Here is a 19,635-nt window from a genome sequence, read left to right on the forward strand (position 1 = left end):
GATCTCATCATTTTTTTTTGATTCGGTTGACTAACACTAAAAATAGATGAAAAGACTTAATCATTGATAGAAATAAAAGTGATATTGTTTGATTTTCAAATGAAGTATGAAAGTGTTATTATGACATACTTGAGATTCAGTGATTTGCTCTTAATATTTAAAAAAAATTATGCTACAAAAAAATTGAAAATAAATTTTAGTGATTAGCCCAAAATTAAATTAGTGGGAATCCTCACACAGTCGCACATGATAAATCTGTAATTAACAAAATTCAGAACCAAAGTGGAGAATAAGCACAAAGGTAATTTTGTAACCCAAAACATAATATTCTTTTTATTTTGTTCCCCACCTTGATGTGAGTATAAGATCAATTAGTAAGTAATTTATCAACCCAATTGATATCTCAATGAAATTTTTTGGAAAATCATGAACCAGTTACAAAGATCAATTAAAATTGATCCAGAGGACTTGCAATCCGCAAATTTGCATGGTAAGTAATTAACTGTAAAGATTTAATTTAATGTTACTGTAAAAAATGATGATTATTTTACTAATTTTAGTGTTTTTAATTTATTTGTTAAATCAGACGAAACATACATAGAAATACAAGACGGATGGGTGACTCTTAGAGAGTTGATCAGTGCTACTCAGAATTTTAGCCCTGACAAAGAAATTGGCAGGGGATGTTTCGGAGTTACATACAAGGTTGAATTTTGCCGGTAGTTGATTATGGGTACCTAAAGTGTCATGACATGTTTATTTTAGTACCAATTCGTTTTAATATGATTATCAAACTTTAATTTTATCTGAAAAGAAGATTTTCCGACGTTGCTGTTAGATTCCATCTTAAAACCAATTGGTACTAAGTGGAGGTGCCCAACCAATATATAAACACATGTCCACTCACACACACAACCAATGTGGGATTTCCCACTTTAACACTCCCCCTCACGCGTAGCGTGTACGGGCCGAGCAACAAAGTCCCCCCTCACGTAAATCTCACGTGGGCCGGGCCAAACTCAAATTGTGTGAATGGACAAGGCTCTGATACCATGTTAGATTCCATCTTAAAACCAATTGGTACTAAGTGGAGGTGCCCAACCAATATATAAACACATGTCCATTCACACACACAACCAATGTGGGATTTCCCACTTTAACAGTTGCAGCCGGGCAATTAGATTTTGCTTACTTTTGTTCAGAAATTTGTCCGTCGCATACATTTTTGTAAAGTTTGTTGGTCAAATTATACATGTGGCAGTTTTCAGGTACAATTTAGCAAAAATTTGCTGTCACGTATGCCTTTTTGGTTGAAAATCTTTCGTCGGAATGAAATTAAAATTTAGTGATCAAAATAAAATGAATCAAAGTTTTGTCATCAAACTGCAATAAGGCAATATTTTGTATATCCTGAAAATCAATTATCCTGTATTTTGTTGTATAGCTCTTTTATGGGTTAATTTTTGATATGGTTACTGAACTTTATAATTTTTACATAATAGTTATTATTGTTTCATTTCATGCATTTTGTTAAGTGAATTTTTATTTTTACGTCAACAGAAGGTTACTAGAGTAATTCAAGTCAAAAGTACTTATGTGGCAAAGGAAATTTGTGTGATTATCTGATTGTTCACTGCAACATAAGCAATTCTTTTGCCTGAATTAATATAGTATCCTTCCGCTGATCAGTTATCAAAATATAATAAACGAAATGATGATAATTGTTCTATAAAAGGTCTATGGTTCAGTAACCGGAAACAGTTTAAGTCGCTCTTTTATACTAATTATTACAGCGTAATTTGAATAGAGGTTGCTCACTATATTCGGGCTCTGCATGCACTCAGGCTGAACTGCAAGACTTTCAGGTTGTTGCTGTGAAGAAACTGAAATTTCGTCCTGAACTTAATTTGAATATGACAAGGAATGAAATTGAGTCCTTAAAATTGTTGAACCATGAGAATGTTGTTCAGTTGTTGGATTTCTATTCAAGCCCAAATTTGACATTTTTGGTTTATGAGTACATTTCAGGTGGCTCCCTTAATGAAGCCTTACATGGTAACAAAATTGAATTAAATTAAATCCTTGCTATATTTTTAAAATTTTTAGCTTCTTTGGGTAATATTCATAATTTTATACGGTAATTTTGCAGGACACAGCAATTTTATGCTTAATTGGAAAACAAGATTTGAAATCTGTCTTGGAATTGCTAAGGGTCTTATGTATCTAAATTCCAAATCTGTTGTGCATGACAATATCAAATCCTCTGATATTCTGCTCACTGAAACTCTCGTGCCTAAAATATCAAATCAATTCATGCTCAGGCAAGCGTATTCATTTTGTTTGTCGTTCTATTTTCGTTTCCGAAATTAGTTTTTTAACTCCAAAACATTATATTTCATAAACAATTTCATAAAAATAATGTTTATTTATCAAATACGTATTTTTGTTTCCGTGCAATATTACAGTGGATGTAAGGATTCAGAACATGTCCAGAAGAACGATACGGTGGAAAAAAAGGATGTATACAGTTATGGAATACTCTTACTAGAGATAGTTTCAGGGAAGGAAGTCACACAATATCAAGAAAATGATAATTCTGTTTTTCTTTTAGACAAGGTTAGAAAAGTTGAAAACTCTATTAGCATCAAAATTACCAATTTGTGACGGAATTGTGAACGCTTTGTGACAGATTTTTAAAAATTTATAACGGAATTTTGACAGAAATGTCACAAAATTCTATGAGGACAGTTTTGATCACAATTTCCGTATAAAATTTCCGTCATAAATTTGGCAGTCACTAATTGACGGTATATTTTTACAGTTACTTAATTGTCGAAACATTACAGGCTTTGGATTTACATGCCAAGGAAAAATTAGCGGACTTGGTCGATGGAAGACTGCCGAATTATGACGAGCAGCAAGCTTCCAGTATTTTGAATTTGGCAATTATTTGCACCAATTTGTTGCCTAGTCTTAGGCCTGCAATGCATGAGATTGTTATGGTACTAGAAGCTGAAAAAACCATTGATCAGATTTAATTTCTGAAGTTTACAATACAATCTCTCTGCTTCACTTTTGAGAAGCTGTTGTGTGATCAATATATTTTTCATTGAAAATACTTACCTAAATCCAATGTAGTACATTTATAAATTGAAAATAAAGTACATATAAAATATTTATATACATAGACAAGTTTTTTTTTTATTGATGTGTTATAATTTCATTGGTACAAATAACATATAATTTATATACTTATTTGAGCAAATTATTATGACATTACTCACAAATATTAAATATCACACTTGCATTCTTCTTATTTTAAAATTGAACGATGTCATCGTTCACTTTTATTTTTGTTATTATTTTAATTTTTCCATTTAGTTTTGTTGTTAGTTATTGAAGTTAAAAGACTTAATTAATTCACTTTCTAATATGATTATTAAACAAAATTGTATTTTTATGAAAATTAATGTTTTAATAAAGTTAATTTAATTTTTTTATTTATAACTATTTAAATTTTTTTAATTTTTTTATACTTTTATCTTGTAACATTTCTACTTAATACATCTACCTTTTGGCAAAAAATATTAAAATATTAATAAAAGATGATAGTTTGATTTAAAATAAAAAAACAAAATTGAAAAGCCATAATTGAAAGGAAAAAAAAGAAAAGAAAAACAAATGGGACAAAATGACAAGAAAATGACCAGTGCAGATACCATTGAATTCAAGGAAATGTGAATTTCAAAGTATTCAACAAGGCAACTTAACTTTCGAAGTGCTTGACTTGATAAAATATTCAGTTTTCTTATTAATTTGAGGTTTGAACTTTGAAAGAGTCTAGTCTTTGATCTTACTCTCTGAATTAAATGTTGTTAAAATTTACGAATTTCATTAGAATCATAAATTAAATTCAATATAAAAGTCGTTGATTTCTTGAATATAAAATTAACTGATTTTTAGAAATAATTTTAAAATAATAAAAAAATTTAAAAATTTACTATTTATAAAATGATGGATTTTATATTTTTCATTTAAGAAGTATGATTTTAAATAATCAGTTCTAGAGGAGAGTAATTTTTTAAATTCATGAATTTAAATTTTTTTTATTTCATATTTTCATTTAAATTTACCCCATAAACTTTAAGAAATTCATAAATGGCGGAGAGGTCCAACCATTAGACTTTGACCATAATAAGTATATTACAATTTTGGTTTAGCTAAAAAAATTTAAGGCTTTTATACCTAAAATAGTAATTAAACCCAATTAAAAAGGGAATTAAATTGAGCTAAAATAATAAAATTAATTTTTTTGTTAGATTTATAAGAAAAGTTTCTTTTTGTCAAAGATGTTAATCGACTCATTAGAGTGTCAATTGTTGGTTGTTAGTTACCGAGGCGTGTTTCGAACCCATAACCTCTTGATGCACTTAGAGGTGTCTTAGCCATCCAAACTAGACCCACATTGGCATTTATAAGAAAAATAGTTCGGAAAAAAATCAAACATTATACTCCCTTTATTTTAATAGAATTGTCCACTTTCTATTTCTAACAAATTATAATTTTAAAAATATAATACTATTCTTATCTGAAGTTTATTATCTATTATTATTATTTTAAGAAAGTGAATTAATCTTAGTATTTAATAAAAATATGACAAAATAAAGATAGATTTATGTAATAACCCGTAAATTTTTTAAGGAGTTAGATTGCGCCACGAAGCCTAAATTAATAAATTATGTCAAGTAGGCCGGAAATGAGATTCAAGTCAAGAAGTATGATGAGAATAAATGAATTGAATTGGTCGAGAAATAATAATTTAATTGAAAAATTATTATTTCGCTAGAAGCGGTTATTAGCGGGACTAATTAATAATTAAGGATAATTTAAAATAAAAAAAAAATAAGAATTTAGTTCCAAGCTAATAAATTATATGACATCGTCCATAAAATAGTATTAAAAAGTGATCGTGAAAATTTCATTGAACTCCGAAGTCGTACTAAAATTGGACGCGATGTTAGCTACGGAATTGGACTAAATTGTAAAGAAAAGTGTTGAGTTAAATTGGTACTTTAACCCACTAATTATTCAATCATAAAACCCACTAGAATCATCTCCTTCATTCCATGAGTTAGGCAAAGAAGACACCAAACTCCATTTTTCTTATGCTATGGCCGAACCCCATCAATCTCCCTCACACACTCACAATTCTTCACCCAAACACCAAAGTTTTAGAGGCAAATCATTCTAATTTCAAAGGAGATCAAGGTATGGTAGTTTAATTGCTGAATTAATGGTTATATTTTATGATTTAAGCTTAGGAAATTTCAAGGTTTTTGGTTAAGATTATGATTTTTGATGTGGTGTGTTGTGGGTGAGATTGAGAGTTGTTTTAAATGAGTTTTTGAGTAAACTAATGGATGAATTGAGGGCTGACCTTAACGGCATGACGAAAAGGGTCTACGGTGGCCGGAATTCGCTCCGGTGAGCAGCAATTGCTGCTCACCAAGAGCAGCAAATTCTGCTCTCAAGAGCAGAATTCTGCTTCGGCAGAATTCTGCCGAGAGAGCAGAGTTCGGCTCTGCTCTTATGAGCAGAGCTGAACAGCCCTTTGAGGGCTGCCATCGCAGCCCTCGGTCGTCGAGAAAGATGTGAACTCGACGTTAACCCGGCCCCCGTTTGAATGGTTTAAAACTTGAAGTAAAAACATAAGTTTGACGATCGTTTAATGAGTTGTTAGCGATGGTTTTTCTATTAAAAATAATTGGTTTCGAAAGTTAAAGTGAGTAAATTTAAATAAAGTGGATTGGCGGGGTTGTAACGCATTGATTATTGAAGTTAAAAGTAATATTAAACTTCGTTAGAACGGGTTAAAAGTTGATTGAATACGTTTTGAATTAGTCAAAACTGTTTTGAATTAAAGGTTAAAATGTGAATTAGGAGTCAACTTTGAGAGCGGATTGCGGGCTAACGAAGTGTCGGAACGAGTCGGTTTTAGTGTCATTTTGTTCGTTACGGAACAGAGAATGGAAGTATGAGAGAGCTGTTGCCACAACAGTGGCCAGACAACAGAAAATGTGGCTGTAAACAGCAGCCAACGGGGCTGTTCTGCTGTCGATAAAACAGCCCGGGGAAGCAACTTCGGGGCTAGTTTCCGACATCTTCGGGTTTGATTTTGATTCTGAGGTCTAAACGAAAGTTGTAGAGGACGTTGTGGACTATAATAATATCAAATTTGTTTAAGGTTTTGACTACCTTACATGCTCTGTTTTTAAGTCTGAAACAGCAGCATTAAGGCTGATTATACAGCAATAAAATTTCAGATTTGAGGTACCAACTTCAGGACACATTTCAGACACCTTAGGACGATAATTTCAGATTAGAATCTAAACGAATGTTGTAGACGAGGTTACAAACTATAAGAATGTCAAATTTTTTTGAGAGTCAGGCTGTTTTAAATAAACGTTTTAATGGTTCAAAGTCGGCTAGTTAGCTAGTTTTGGAAAAACTAGTTTTAATTAACGAAATGTAAAGTCGTTAATTAATTGAGTCATAAATTGACGTTTTGAGCTAAGATTAATGATAAATTATGGAAAAGAGACTTATTAAATTAATTATCGATTTAGCTCGATAATTAATTTCATTTAGCTAAATTGAATAGTTAATTAATAACATTTGGACTAACGTTATTTATTAAAAGGAGTTATATTTTATAAGGTTATCAATTTATTCCAAGGCAAAATAAATTGATTTATTCGCTAAGTAGTCTATAGCTAGAACACCTTTGGATTAGGATCCATTTTAATTACGATTTATTATCGTATTTTCATAGACTCGACGAGGCGACTATTAAGGGGGCGCAGAACGTAAAGAACGCAACATGGCTTTGCTATGGCCGAAGTCTTTGGATAGCAATTTGTGAGTTTTGCAATTTACTTTCGTATATTATTACTATAAGTTGTTAATTGTGTGGTAATCTATTAATTGCATTGCATATACATTATTACTTCATACTTGGGCAATTCATGTGAATGCTTTGTTCATAATATCGCTTGGATGCATTATTTGACATATTGTTGTTATTTGTAAATTGTGATGTTTGCTTTAATGATCCGAGGAAACGAGCTACCTATTGGGCGTCAATAGGCTGTGTGATCACCAGTGTCCGGGTCAGTCATAGAATTAGTGTCGATAGATGTTTGTATTTGAAAATGTTTGATATGAGCTCAATATACGCTATCATGTTTGGGTATCGGAAAGGAGGATTATAATTTTTGTTAGATACGTGAGTAACTCGGTTGAACTATCTCGGGACCCGTATCTAGTGAGTAACTCGGTTGAACTATCTCGGGACTCACACCTTGGGATTAAGCAGTGACATGATGTAACTCGGTTGAACTATCTCGGGACTATGTCACGTGGTAACGAGTAACTCGGTTGAACTATCTCGGGACCGTACCACTTGGATTAAAATGATTTGATATATTATTAATGGATACAATATGAGTAGGATACGAATAGGAAATAGTATTCATTTAAGATTAGGGTTTCATCGGATCAAACATTATTGTTTGTTTTAATATATGTTTATGCAATTTATATTTATAATATCTTAAGTAAATGCGAACTCACTCAGCGTTGTCTGACCCCCCAATAGTGTTATGTTTCAGGTGTATAGTATCGAATGTAACGGACTTCTATCCTTGTTCCAGAAGTCCGCGAGTACAGAAAGAAGGAACCAATCAGTAGTGCTGCAGTAGTCGAGTCCTAGAGTGTAATTATGTTTTTTTCAAACGGTTTTAAATATTTTGTTTATACTCTGATATGTATAAAGGCTTTAGACTGCGCTTTAAAACCGTTTATATATATATGAGAAACAGGGCATTGCTTGATATGAGATATCGCTTTGTAAGACCCTGATTTCTAAAGATTGTTTTGTATCGTTTAAAGAAGTTTTATAAAAATGTTTTGAGAATGTTTCGCGAAAAATTTATAGTGATTTTTAGGCTTGCTACGGGTTTCGGAGCTACCACTCCCATTCCCTAGCGCCGGTCGCGGCCCTCAATTTTGGGTCGTGACAAAGGTGGTATCAGAGCAATGGTTAGATTCATAGGCCATTGCTTATATGTGATCGTCTGTACCTAGGTTTGACATTGTCACTAGGTTAAGCTAGGAACTACTGCAGCTATAGGACTTGAGTCATATCATTAATAAGTCCTTGTTTATTTTCAAAACTTCTCAATCTCCTCGATAGGATACGAGTCCATATGATCGATTGCTTTGCGAAACACTGTTTGTTCTATATGGATTATGTATATGTGATAAGAATGCATGTTTCATTTATGATAGAGTATGCATACGCAATGTGCATACGGAGAAGACCTTGTGAGAAATGGACTTTCACAAGCATGTCTGGGCAAGATCGCCGATCAGAAATAGCGAATCAAAGATCGCCGATCAGGAATAGTGATATGAGAACGGGGCGAATCTAGTCAAGCACCCCCAAGTACGATGCATATACTTTGTGCTATCACATTTCTTATAGTAGCTATGGTTTGGCCAATAAGACAAGCCATTATGGCATAGATGTATCGTATCAGATATAAATCGTTATCAAATAGACGATGCACTAGGAAGAATGAGAACCTAGGTGCATAACCTAAGATATTCCTTTAGGAAGGGAACAAAACATAGAGAACATACATTGAAAGAGTTCGACATACTCTACAAAATGTCAAATATGCACAAATAACCTGAGCTATGCCCTGAACATAGCTTGATAGTATGTGATAGAAAGATAGAGAACGAGAATAAAATACACCAATAAGACTGATAAAAAGCCATAATAAAGAAAAGCTAAAATGTCACAGAAGTTCCGGTCTGAGTTGACTTATGGTGTTTATAAACGAAATAAAGCTTTGAGTTTTCTTTCGAAAGTATAATTGTGCGCAGACCCAGCATATAGTATGCTATAGGAAGCATGAAAGACATGATTGAAAACACATTGCAGTATCAGCATATATGTATAAATATTTTGATATAAAATCATATTTTTATAAAATATAAACTCTGCATCATACATTCGCTGATACGAGCAATTAAGAAAATTTGAAATAGCAACTCCTTAGTGATGAGAGGTGTCATCACTCTGACGCGCAATTATACTAAAAAGTTTTGAAACTATATGATTGAAATTGTGTTCGATTTGAAAACAAATTGTTTTGAAAGCCCCGCGGGCAAAGTCAAATTGATTTGAAACGTAAGAAAACCGGATGGAATTTCCTGTGACACCAATATATAAACTTTAACAAAGAGCAATAACAAATATAAAAGATTGTGTAGAGATAGTTTAATGGTGAACATAGCTCACACCTCATAGGTAGAACCTATGAAAGTAAGAATTGTATAAGGCAATTAAGTCACCTCGAGAGTAAGGGGTGCAACGACGATCAAGAGTAACGACATCTAGATGTATGATCGAAAACATCGATACCTCGAGATATGATATAAATAACGGACAGGATGATGTGAAGTCGTGATATGCGAATACATAAGCCCTAAGGAGAATAAGGATATAGATCGACGACGCTTAAAGAAGCGAACAAGTAAATGATCGATAAGGCTAATAAGCCATATAGATATCAAGGGATGTAAAGAAATAGGAAGGGAAGACTCAACAAAGGGGTTGAGCTATAACACGAAGGTGTTATCGGATAGATAGAAACAAGAGACAGTAAAGAAGGATACCTATAAGAGGCATTTAAATATAAGGAAGTATATAAAAAAAAAAAAAAATAGAAATGGACGGAAGAATACGAAGAGATTGATTAACATGATCGACACAGATAAGGCTTAAACAACCTACGTATATTGTGTAACACTCGATAAAGGTAATTGAGGGATGATATTAAAGACGTTACATGTAAAGTGACAAGAAGATAAGAGAAATCGACTTCTATGTAGTCATAGACACATGTTGTCAAGAAGGATATAGTTGATCAAAGTATAGGATCAACCTTACTAATAGATGAGATATCAGTAAGAAGATGAGAAATTGATATGCACAAGACCAAGGGCACAACCGTCGATGAACATAAAAGAGTAACCTCAAACTCTTATAGATAGTAGAGGTGGGAGATATTAAAGAAATAAGTACACGATGATCGCAAACGTATAAGACGATCGCGAGGTACATTAAGACAAAGATAAGAACTTCACCAGACGATGGTAAAGGAGTTACCAGTCCTATATTCACTAAGATTAAAGGATCCAAAGGTAATGTATACAATAGAATAAGATGTATAAAAAGGATCTGGAAGCAACATGTACATTGAGATAAGAGGTATAAAATGATCAAGAATCATAGTAAAGGAAAGGTAAGGATTTCATTGGATATTGGTAAAGGATATTACCAGTCTGATATAGATAGTTAAAATGAAGGATCGAGAGCTAAGATATATTGTGGATAACAATACATAATAAGTAATGCCAGACAGGCATTCCACTTCATAAGATTCATGAAGTTATGAAGTCCATGATTAGTGGAGAAGGAAAAGAAATTCCTAACTATCATAAAACACGAATAAGACTGTTGGACGAAAGACCATATAAATCTAACTATAAAGACAATAGTTAGTAAATGGATAATCAAGAGCAACGGAAGCGAAAGAGGAGAAGGTAAACATGAACGTGATTAAATACAAGGAGGAACGAAACGCCAAGAAAGCTGACGTCGGGTGTCGATAAGCTTGAGAAGCGGGAATGGAATAGAAACTTATTAAGGAATAGTATAACTTAATGAATAAGAGCTAGGACTAAAGATAAAGTCTCGAGAAACAAGCGAAAGAGAATCGATTGTACTATTATGGAATAATAGTTCATGATGAAGATTGAGAGAAGCAAAGAACTAAAGGACATAAGACAAGGAAAGACTTTAGTTTGAGATAAGGAATATGTGTTAAATAACAACACATCACAAAATAAGAAATCTACGGAAGAATGAGCTTTGAAATAAGGTAAAGAATTAACCTTATACTTAATAAGAAGAGAAAAATATAAGTAAATATTTCAGGAGACTAATGACCTTACTAAGCAAGGCAACCTTGGTAAACATAGTTGTCAACGACTAAAGAGACAATTTCGGATATTAAGGAAATGTTGAAAGTAGCTTGACTCTACACGAAAGATGTAGACAGAACGATAAGGTATAAGAATATCAAATATGTTTCAAGTAAGGATTGATCAGATGCTTAGTTCATAGGCTCAAACAACAGCATATGCAAGCAGTTAACGATAGTCCCAGGAAGTGACTTTCGGGCCAATTTTCGACGCTTGCGGGTTTCAATTTCAATCCAAAGTACAAAAGGAAGTGATAAAAGATATTGTGAACATTACGGATACCAGTTTTGTTTAGTGAACAAACGTTTCTGAATAAGCAATATGGACAGCCAAAGTAAGCTAGATAAGCAAGATTTTGGACAACTTTAAAGTAACTTGAAACCATAAGTTGCCCTATTGGATTGGGATAATTAATCAAATATAGTTTTGATTAATACCAAAAGTATTTAAAAAGAAAAGTTCAAAGTTGGTGTCCAGGATGACACTACCCATATAATACTAAGGAAATGAATGACGAATAAAGGTTAACGAGTACCAAAGCTAAGAAGTAAAAGAATACGAGCCTAATAAGGCAAGGAGTTAATAGGCGACGGGATTAAAATCCCAACGGGATAACAATTAATGTCCTATCAGTTGTTATTCCACCAGTACAACAATCGTTTACAGCTATGCGCGAACGAAGGAAGTTCACGAAGAGATTAGTCATCTCTTGTACAACGGACATTAGACATCAATGTACTAGTAAATATCATACTAAGGAAGTATGAAAAGAGTATCCATCTTTTAAGAAGATTAGCAGACATCGTAAAAACTTAATACCAAAGGCCGTTATTCAAGTATGAACTATACAAAATAAAGGAAAACGCCTAGGAAAAGTGTAGTCGTTTTGGATAAAAGTAGAAAGTTGGAATCTGACTTCTCTTCTATGAATTTAACCACAGACAGACGAAGTAATTAAAGAGTTATTGTACGTAGGAGTATCAAGAAAGATCGCCGAGATGAATAAAATTAAGATACCTTTTGATGGGACCGTTGGATCGAGTCAATATCAAAATATGACACTCCTAAAAAGGATGTTTAGGAGTAAATTGTTGCGATTGTTGAACGGAGAATTAAGTGGCAACTTCATAAGAACATAGATGAGAGGTTTATATAAGGATTATGGACACAATAAGAACGAGTTTGTTATAAAGACGTAATCGTTATAAAGGGCGATACGAGGAGTAATAATGTGTGAAAAACATTACAATGGATTAAGTAAATGGCAAAGGTTTAAATTCGAGGACGAATTTATTATAAGGGGGGGTGAATGTAATAACCCGTAAATTTTTTAAGGAGTTAGATTGCGCCACGAAGCCTAAATTAATAAATTATGTCAAGCATGCCGGAAATGAGATTCAAGTCAAGAAGTATGATGAGAATAAATGAATTGAATTGGTCGAGAAATAATAATTTAATTGAAAAATTATTATTTCGCTAGAAGCGGTTATTAGCGGGACTAATTAATAATTAAGGATAATTTAAAATAAAAAATAAATAAGAATTTAGTTCCAAGCTAATAAATTATATGACATCGTCCATAAAATAGATAAAAAGTGATCGTGAAAATTTCATTGAACTCCGAAGTCGTACTAAAATTGGACGCGATGTTAGCTACGGAATTGGACTAAATTGTAAAGAAAAGTGTTGAGTTAAATTGGTACTTTAACCCACTAATTATTCAATCATAAAACCCACTAGAATCATCTCCTTCATTCCATGAGTTAGGCAAAGAAGACACCAAACTCCATTTTTCTTATGCTATGGCCGAACCCCATCAATCTCCCTCACACACTCACAATTCTTCACCCAAACACCAAAGTTTTAGAGGCAAATCATTCTAATTTCAAAGGAGATCAAGGTATGGTAGTTTAATTGCTGAATTAATGGTTATATTTTATGATTTAAGCTTAGGAAATTTCAAGGTTTTTGGTTAAGATTATGATTTTTGATGTGGTGTGTTGTGGGTGAGATTGAGAGTTGTTTTAAATGAGTTTTTGAGTAAACTAATGGATGAATTGAGGGCTGACCTTAACGGCATGACGAAAAGGGTCTACGGTGGCCGGAATTCGCTCCGGTGAGCAGCAATTGCTGCTCACCAAGAGCAGCAAATTCTGCTCTCAAGAGCAGAATTCTGCTTCGGCAGAATTCTGCCGAGAGAGCAGAGTTCGGCTCTGCTCTTATGAGCAGAGCTGAACAGCCCTTTGAGGGCTGCCATCGCAGCTCTCGGTCGTCGAGAAAGATGTGAACTCGACGTTAACCCGGTCCCCGTTTGAATGGTTTAAAACTTGAAGTAAAAACATAAGTTTGACGATCGTTTAATGAGTTGTTAGCGATGGTTTTTCTATTAAAAATAATTGGTTTCGAAAGTTAAAGTGAGTAAATTTAAATAAAGTGGATTGGCGGGGTTGTAACGCATTGATTATTGAAGTTAAAAGTAATATTAAACTTCGTTAGAACGGGTTAAAAGTTGATTGAATACGTTTTGAATTAGTCAAAACTGTTTTGAATTAAAGGTTAAAATGTGAATTAGGAGTCAACTTTGAGAGCGGATTGCGGGCTAACGAAGTGTCGGAACGAGTCGGTTTTAGTGTCATTTTGTTCGTTACGGAACAGAGAATGGAAGTATGAGAGAGCTGTTGCCACAACAGTGGCCAGACAACAGAAAATGTGGCTGTAAACAGCAGCCAACGGGGCTGTTCTGCTGTCGATAAAACAGCCCGGGGAAGCAACTTCGGGGCTAGTTTCCGACATCTTCGGGTTTGATTTTGATTCTGAGGTCTAAACGAAAGTTGTAGAGGACGTTGTGGACTATAATAATATCAAATTTGTTTAAGGTTTTGACTACCTTACATGCTCTGTTTTTAAGTCTGAAACAGCAGCATTAAGGCTGATTATACAGCAATAAAATTTCAGATTTGAGGTACCAACTTCAGGACACATTTCAGACACCTTAGGACGATAATTTCAGATTAGAATCTAAACGAATGTTGTAGACGAGGTTACAAACTATAAGAATGTCAAATTTTTTTGAGAGTCAGGCTGTTTTAAATAAACGTTTTAATGGTTCAAAGTCGGCTAGTTAGCTAGTTTTGGAAAAACTAGTTTTAATTAACGAAATGTAAAGTCGTTAATTAATTGAGTCATAAATTGACGTTTTGAGCTAAGATTAATGATAAATTATGGAAAAGAGACTTATTAAATTAATTATCGATTTAGCTCGATAATTAATTTCATTTAGCTAAATTGAATAGTTAATTAATAACATTTGGACTAACGTTATTTATTAAAAGGAGTTATATTTTATAAGGTTATCAATTTATTCCAAGGCAAAATAAATTGATTTATTCGCTAAGTAGTCTATAGCTAGAACACCTTTGGATTAGGATCCATTTTAATTACGATTTATTATCGTATTTTCATAGACTCGACGAGGCGACTATTAAGGGGGCGCAGAACGTAAAGAACGCAACATGGCTTTGCTATGGCCGAAGTCTTTGGATAGCAATTTGTGAGTTTTGCAATTTACTTTCGTATATTATTACTATAAGTTGTTAATTGTGTGGTAATCTATTAATTGCATTGCATATACATTATTACTTCATACTTGGGCAATTCATGTGAATGCTTTGTTCATAATATCGCTTGGATGCATTATTTGACATATTGTTGTTATTTGTAAATTGTGATGTTTGCTTTAATGATCCGAGGAAACGAGCTACCTATTGGGCGTCAATAGGCTGTGTGATCACCAGTGTCCGGGTCAGTCATAGAATTAGTGTCGATAGATGTTTGTATTTGAAAATGTTTGATATGAGCTCAATATACGCTATCATGTTTGGGTATCGGAAAGGAGGATTATAATTTTTGTTAGATACGTGAGTAACTCGGTTGAACTATCTCGGGACCCGTATCTAGTGAGTAACTCGGTTGAACTATCTCGGGACTCACACCTTGGGATTAAGCAGTGACATGATGTAACTCGGTTGAACTATCTCGGGACTATGTCACGTGGTAACGAGTAACTCGGTTGAACTATCTCGGGACCGTACCACTTGGATTAAAATGATTTGATATATTATTAATGGATACAATATGAGTAGGATACGAATAGGAAATAGTATTCATTTAAGATTAGGGTTTCATCGGATCAAACATTATTGTTTGTTTTAATATATGTTTATGCAATTTATATTTATAATATCTTAAGTAAATGCGAACTCACTCAGCGTTGTCTGACCTCCCAATAGTGTTATGTTTCAGGTGTATAGTATCGAATGTAACGGACTTCTATCCTTGTTCCAGAAGTCCGCGAGTACAGAAAGAAGGAACCAATCAGTAGTGCTGCAGTAGTCGAGTCCTAGAGTGTAATTATGTTTTTTCAAACGGTTTTAAATATTTTGTTTATACTCTGATATGTATAAAGGCTTTAGACTGCGCTTTAAAACCGTTTATATATATATGAGAAACAGGGCATTGCTTGATATGAGATATCGCTTTGTAAGACCCTGATTTCTAAAGATTGTTTTGTATCGTTTAAAGAAGTTTTATAAAAATGTTTTGAGAATGTTTCGCGAAAAATTTATAGTGATTTTTAGGCTTGCTACGGGTTTCGGAGCTACCACTCCCATTCCCTAGCGCCGGTCGCGGCCCTCAATTTTGGGTCGTGACAATTTATGAAAATTTAAATATATATTTTTGATAATTATGAAAATTTAAATTTAAATTATATTATATAAAAAACAGTAAAGTGGATAAATATTTTAAAAGAGAAAATATTATTCTACACCCATAAAAACTCTTTATTTGAAACTGTTCCTCGACATGTAGATCTTTCAGAAAAAGTTGGAGAAATTGTGTTTTTTTCTTTTTCAATTTGGTGAGAAATAGTGAATTGATGCCGTTCAAGTAGGAGAAGATATTAATGCAAGATCTGCAAGTTAATTAAGTTACATTATTGCTAGTTTCCAATTTAGTTGAAGCAAACAAACCAGTGTCTTAAAAAACCGAATTGGTGGCCGAAAATTTAGTTGAAGCAAACAAACCAGTGGCTGAAAAACCGAACTGGTGGCTGAACCGGTTCGGCCACCGGTTTCCGGTTCAATTAGTTGAACTAGTTCAATATTCGGTTCAATTGGTTTAATAAATTTAAAAAAAATTAAAAAAATTGGTTCATCGATTTTCCACCGGTCCAACCCGATTCAACCAAAAAATCTGATTTTTTGCAGTTTTAGACCGGAGCACTGACCGGTTCGTGGTTTAACCGGTCCGGTTTTCAAAACACTGAAACAAATATTTACTCCCTCCGTTTTAACTGTTCATTTAATAAAATATATTTATCTCTAATTATATTGTCTATTTAAAATTCTAATGTAACTTTTGCTAATATTTTTTAAATTTATCATTCTTAATAAAAAAAAACTTTATGAGTCAATTTATAATACATTTATTAACTAATAGCATATCTATTGTCAATTTTATTAATTGGAATAATTATATTCAAACTTCAAATATATCTATTTTTATAATTTATTTTTATAATTTTTTGATTCTCTAAATAATAGTTACACAATTGATTTTAAATTTCAGTTTAGAAAGGCTTATATGAGTTTAAAATGTGGATTATGCATCTACAAATAGATTTAAATTGAAGATTCAATATATTTATCTAAATTTATAAAATTGACGGATCAAATATTTAAATTATTTGTTAAAAATATATTTGACAAAATGATCAAAGGTATAAATATATAAAAAGAATTTTTTAATAAATTAGAACTCTTTAACTTAAGAATTTAATTTTTTTCTTATTACAGGATTCATAAATTTTTTAAATGGAACCAACTATAAAACGACATGTTTAAATTTTCTACATCTAGATTAATTTTGTTCGAGCCGTATAGATTTTTTTACGGGATAAAAACTTTGATCCCAAAACATCAATTTCTTTGTATTGTAGAGAGAACTAAAAAAGTTAACTCCCCAGAATTTATCCAATTGTACAAGACAAATATTAACAAAAGAAAAATATTATTGAATTTAATTAACCTTTTTATGCCAATAGCATCAGGAATATGCTTAAAACTTATATCTAACGATGACAATTTAAAGCATAATTAAAGAATTCTTCTACCAATTCTAGGATATGCTTATATGTATATAACCAGAAAAAATTAATTATTTAATTTTATCTTAAACTACAGTAAAATGATATCTCAATCAACTATAACTTAATAAATTCATTTAAAGAAACATTTAGCGGACTGCATACAGGGTCAAAGACATGATTGTTTCTAAATCTGCATTATTATAAGATAGGCTTGTTTCTATTTTAGACGTCCCAAATTATAAATTTGTTTTTATTTTTAGAAAGTAGTTAATTAGATAAATGTCTAAAATATCCTTAATTGAATTAGCTTTAGACAACTAAATTAAAGTGATAATGACTTTGATAACAACAATAATTAATGCTTTTTGATAGTTTTAATATTAAAAGTAATTTTATATTTGTTTTAGGAGTGATTTTGAATTATTAATCAATAAAAATGCATTGAAAAGAAGAATGCATTAACTATTTAATAAGGGTATTATAGGGAGTTAGTATTATTTTAACTAAATAAACTAAATTTCTTAATATGTGTGTAAATAAAAGAAGCCTATCTTTTGTGGACGGAGGGAGTATAAAAAAGAATATTATATAATGATATGACATAATTTAAATAATTATATCTATAAACGACCTAATAGAAAAAATCTATAAAAATCTATAAAATAATAATTTTGCTATCTATTGATAAATATATAGACCCTTTATGATTAAGTTGCTTAGCATCTGTATTATGGACTCCTTGGAATAATTGATACAAATGATGGTATAAAATTCCATTTACTGTACAATTTTTGTTTGTAGTTTGTAGACTTACATGCATAAATCTCTAATCATTGGAATTATAAATCTGAAAATGAAACGATATTCTCAGGACAAAAAACAACCTCCTGCTAAGAAGAAACAAATTCTAATTATAATAAACACAGCAATTCATGATTTTTTTTCAGTCTATAAATAGCAAATTTAGTCATCTCCATAGCCAAGATCATAAAAAATCCCCTATTAATCTAGCTATAGCTGTATAATTAATTGATTAGTAGATAAGTTAATTACTATAAACAATACTTAATTATAATAATGGGTGTGTTTTGTTACAGTGATGAGTACACATCTCCAATCCCACCAGCAAGGCTCTTCAAGGCTTTAATACTCGACTCCAACAACCTTATCCCAAAGCTCATGCCGCAGGTTGTTCAAAGCATTCAATATGTTGAAGGTGATGGAGGAGTTGGCAGCATCAGGCAGATCAACTTCCAACAAGGCATGTATACTCATTCATTAATCAGCCATTTAATTATATGCTAAACAATTCCATGAGATAAATCTTTGCAACATATATTATTTTATCATGATTTTATAAGTTCTTTTTTATTGTAATTATATCATATTTTAAGTGAATTATATTCATTGTACAATGGATGGTTCCATTAATTGTACGATGAGTGGCGAAACCAAAAATTATTTAGCCGAACAACATTTCATTTTGCTGTTTTCTAAAAAAAATATATCAAAAAGCAATTCCAACAAATATTCAACTGCCTCATAAGGGGGCGCTTAGTACGTAATTGAGCTACCTTCTATTGGTACTCTGGCCGGCGGAGAGAGGCGATCGCCTCCCTAATCTTATTCACATGTACAATTCAATGAGATATAAACACATTTTTTTTAAATATATTCTCGTTTTTAATTTAATATCGATAAAATTGTAAATAAAATTTTGGGCAGGTCACCAAGTGAAGTATGTGAAGAACAAAATAGAAACACTAGATGTGGAGAATTATACATACAAATACAGCATGGTTGAAGGTGATGGTTTGTTGGAGAGGCTGGAGAGTGCTGTGTATGAAGTGGAGTTGGTGGCCGGGGCAGACGGGGGCAGCATTAATAAAATGAAGAGTACTTACCACACAAAGGGTGATATTGTGCTTAGTGAAGAGGAGGTCAAGGCTGGGAAAGAAAAGGCTATTGGAATGTACAAAGTTGTTGAAGCTTATCTCCTTCAAAACCCTAATGCTTATGCTTAATTTAATCACTTTTTCTTAATTTTCCTTGTTGTCTTGTTATTGTGGTTTGTTTTAAATAAGGATTTATATGCCATTTATGTTTTTGGGGGTTGGTTGTAATTTTTTTTCATTTTATTTGATCTTAAGAGAGATTCTTAGGTAGACTGAGTCCACCATGTCATCCGTGAACTAAGCCTATAACATAATGACATGTCATTAAAATGATGACAATCTTGTAAATTCGTGTATTACTTATTTACACATTTGAATAGTAATATTACAAGATTGCCATCATTTTAATGACGTGTCATTATGTGATAGGCTTAGTTTACGGATGACGTGGTGGACTGAGTCTACCTAAAAATT

At 32.3% G+C, this 19,635-nt stretch overlaps 2 protein-coding genes and 1 long non-coding RNA gene across 7 annotated transcripts; all 3 read left to right on the top strand.

Annotated features, from left to right (window-relative positions):
- The first annotated feature begins 304 nt into the window (after window positions 1–304).
- Window positions 305–3,206, top strand: LOC126667336 (probable LRR receptor-like serine/threonine-protein kinase At1g07650). 3 transcript variants are annotated; one of them, XM_050360295.2, is made up of 6 exons: window positions 305–490; window positions 587–705; window positions 1,845–2,055; window positions 2,150–2,321; window positions 2,466–2,616; window positions 2,822–3,206. In XM_050360295.2, exons 1-6 carry the CDS (start codon window positions 427–429, stop codon window positions 2,909–2,911), a joined length of 807 nt encoding a protein of 268 aa, XP_050216252.1. In that variant the 5' UTR covers window positions 305–426; the 3' UTR covers window positions 2,912–3,206. The 3 variants fall into 3 exon arrangements, with proteins under 3 accessions (XP_050216252.1, XP_055960484.1, XP_050216251.1); XM_050360294.2 differs by having other exon boundaries at window positions 309–490; window positions 2,847–3,206; XM_056104509.1 differs by lacking the exon at window positions 587–705 and having other exon boundaries at window positions 307–490; window positions 2,847–3,206.
- A 1,894-nt stretch (window positions 3,207–5,100) lies between these two features.
- LOC126666810 (uncharacterized) lies at window positions 5,101–15,724 on the top strand. Of its 3 annotated transcripts, XR_008790237.1 has the most exons (4): window positions 5,101–5,268; window positions 6,833–6,918; window positions 14,583–14,668; window positions 15,408–15,724. It is a non-coding gene; the product is annotated as an uncharacterized LOC126666810 (long non-coding RNA). The 3 variants fall into 3 exon arrangements; XR_007637978.2 differs by lacking the exons at window positions 14,583–14,668; window positions 15,408–15,724 and adding an exon at window positions 7,658–7,975 and having other exon boundaries at window positions 5,114–5,268; XR_007637977.2 differs by lacking the exons at window positions 5,101–5,268; window positions 6,833–6,918 and adding an exon at window positions 12,864–13,018.
- A 2,417-nt stretch (window positions 15,725–18,141) lies between these two features.
- On the top strand, window positions 18,142–19,399 carry LOC126669761 (major allergen Pru ar 1-like). The gene is made up of 2 exons (XM_050363310.2): window positions 18,142–18,527; window positions 18,992–19,399. The coding sequence occupies exons 1-2, from the start codon at window positions 18,344–18,346 to the stop codon at window positions 19,288–19,290; spliced, it is 483 nt and encodes a 160-aa protein (XP_050219267.1). The 5' UTR covers window positions 18,142–18,343; the 3' UTR covers window positions 19,291–19,399.
- The last annotated feature ends 236 nt before the right edge of the window (window positions 19,400–19,635 follow it).

Source organism: Mercurialis annua, linkage group LG2, assembly GCF_937616625.2.
Source record: "Mercurialis annua linkage group LG2, ddMerAnnu1.2, whole genome shotgun sequence".
NCBI classification, from domain to species: Eukaryota; Viridiplantae; Streptophyta; class Magnoliopsida; order Malpighiales; family Euphorbiaceae; genus Mercurialis; species Mercurialis annua.

Excerpts from the sequence above, each read along its gene's own strand:
- LOC126669761 (XM_050363310.2), top strand. The coding sequence starts at position 18,344 with ATGGGTGTGTTTTGTTACAGTGATGAGTACACATCTCCAATCCCACCA. Across the intron at positions 18,528-18,991 it reads GCAGATCAACTTCCAACAAG|GTCACCAAGTGAAGTATGTG; the intron begins GCATGTATACTC and ends AATTTTGGGCAG.
- LOC126667336 (XM_050360294.2), top strand. The coding sequence starts at position 427 with ATGAACCAGTTACAAAGATCAATTAAAATTGATCCAGAGGACTTGCAA. Across the intron at positions 706-1,844 it reads GTTTCGGAGTTACATACAAG|GCTGAACTGCAAGACTTTCA; the intron begins GTTGAATTTTGC and ends GCATGCACTCAG. Across the intron at positions 2,056-2,149 it reads CCTTAATGAAGCCTTACATG|GACACAGCAATTTTATGCTT; the intron begins GTAACAAAATTG and ends GTAATTTTGCAG.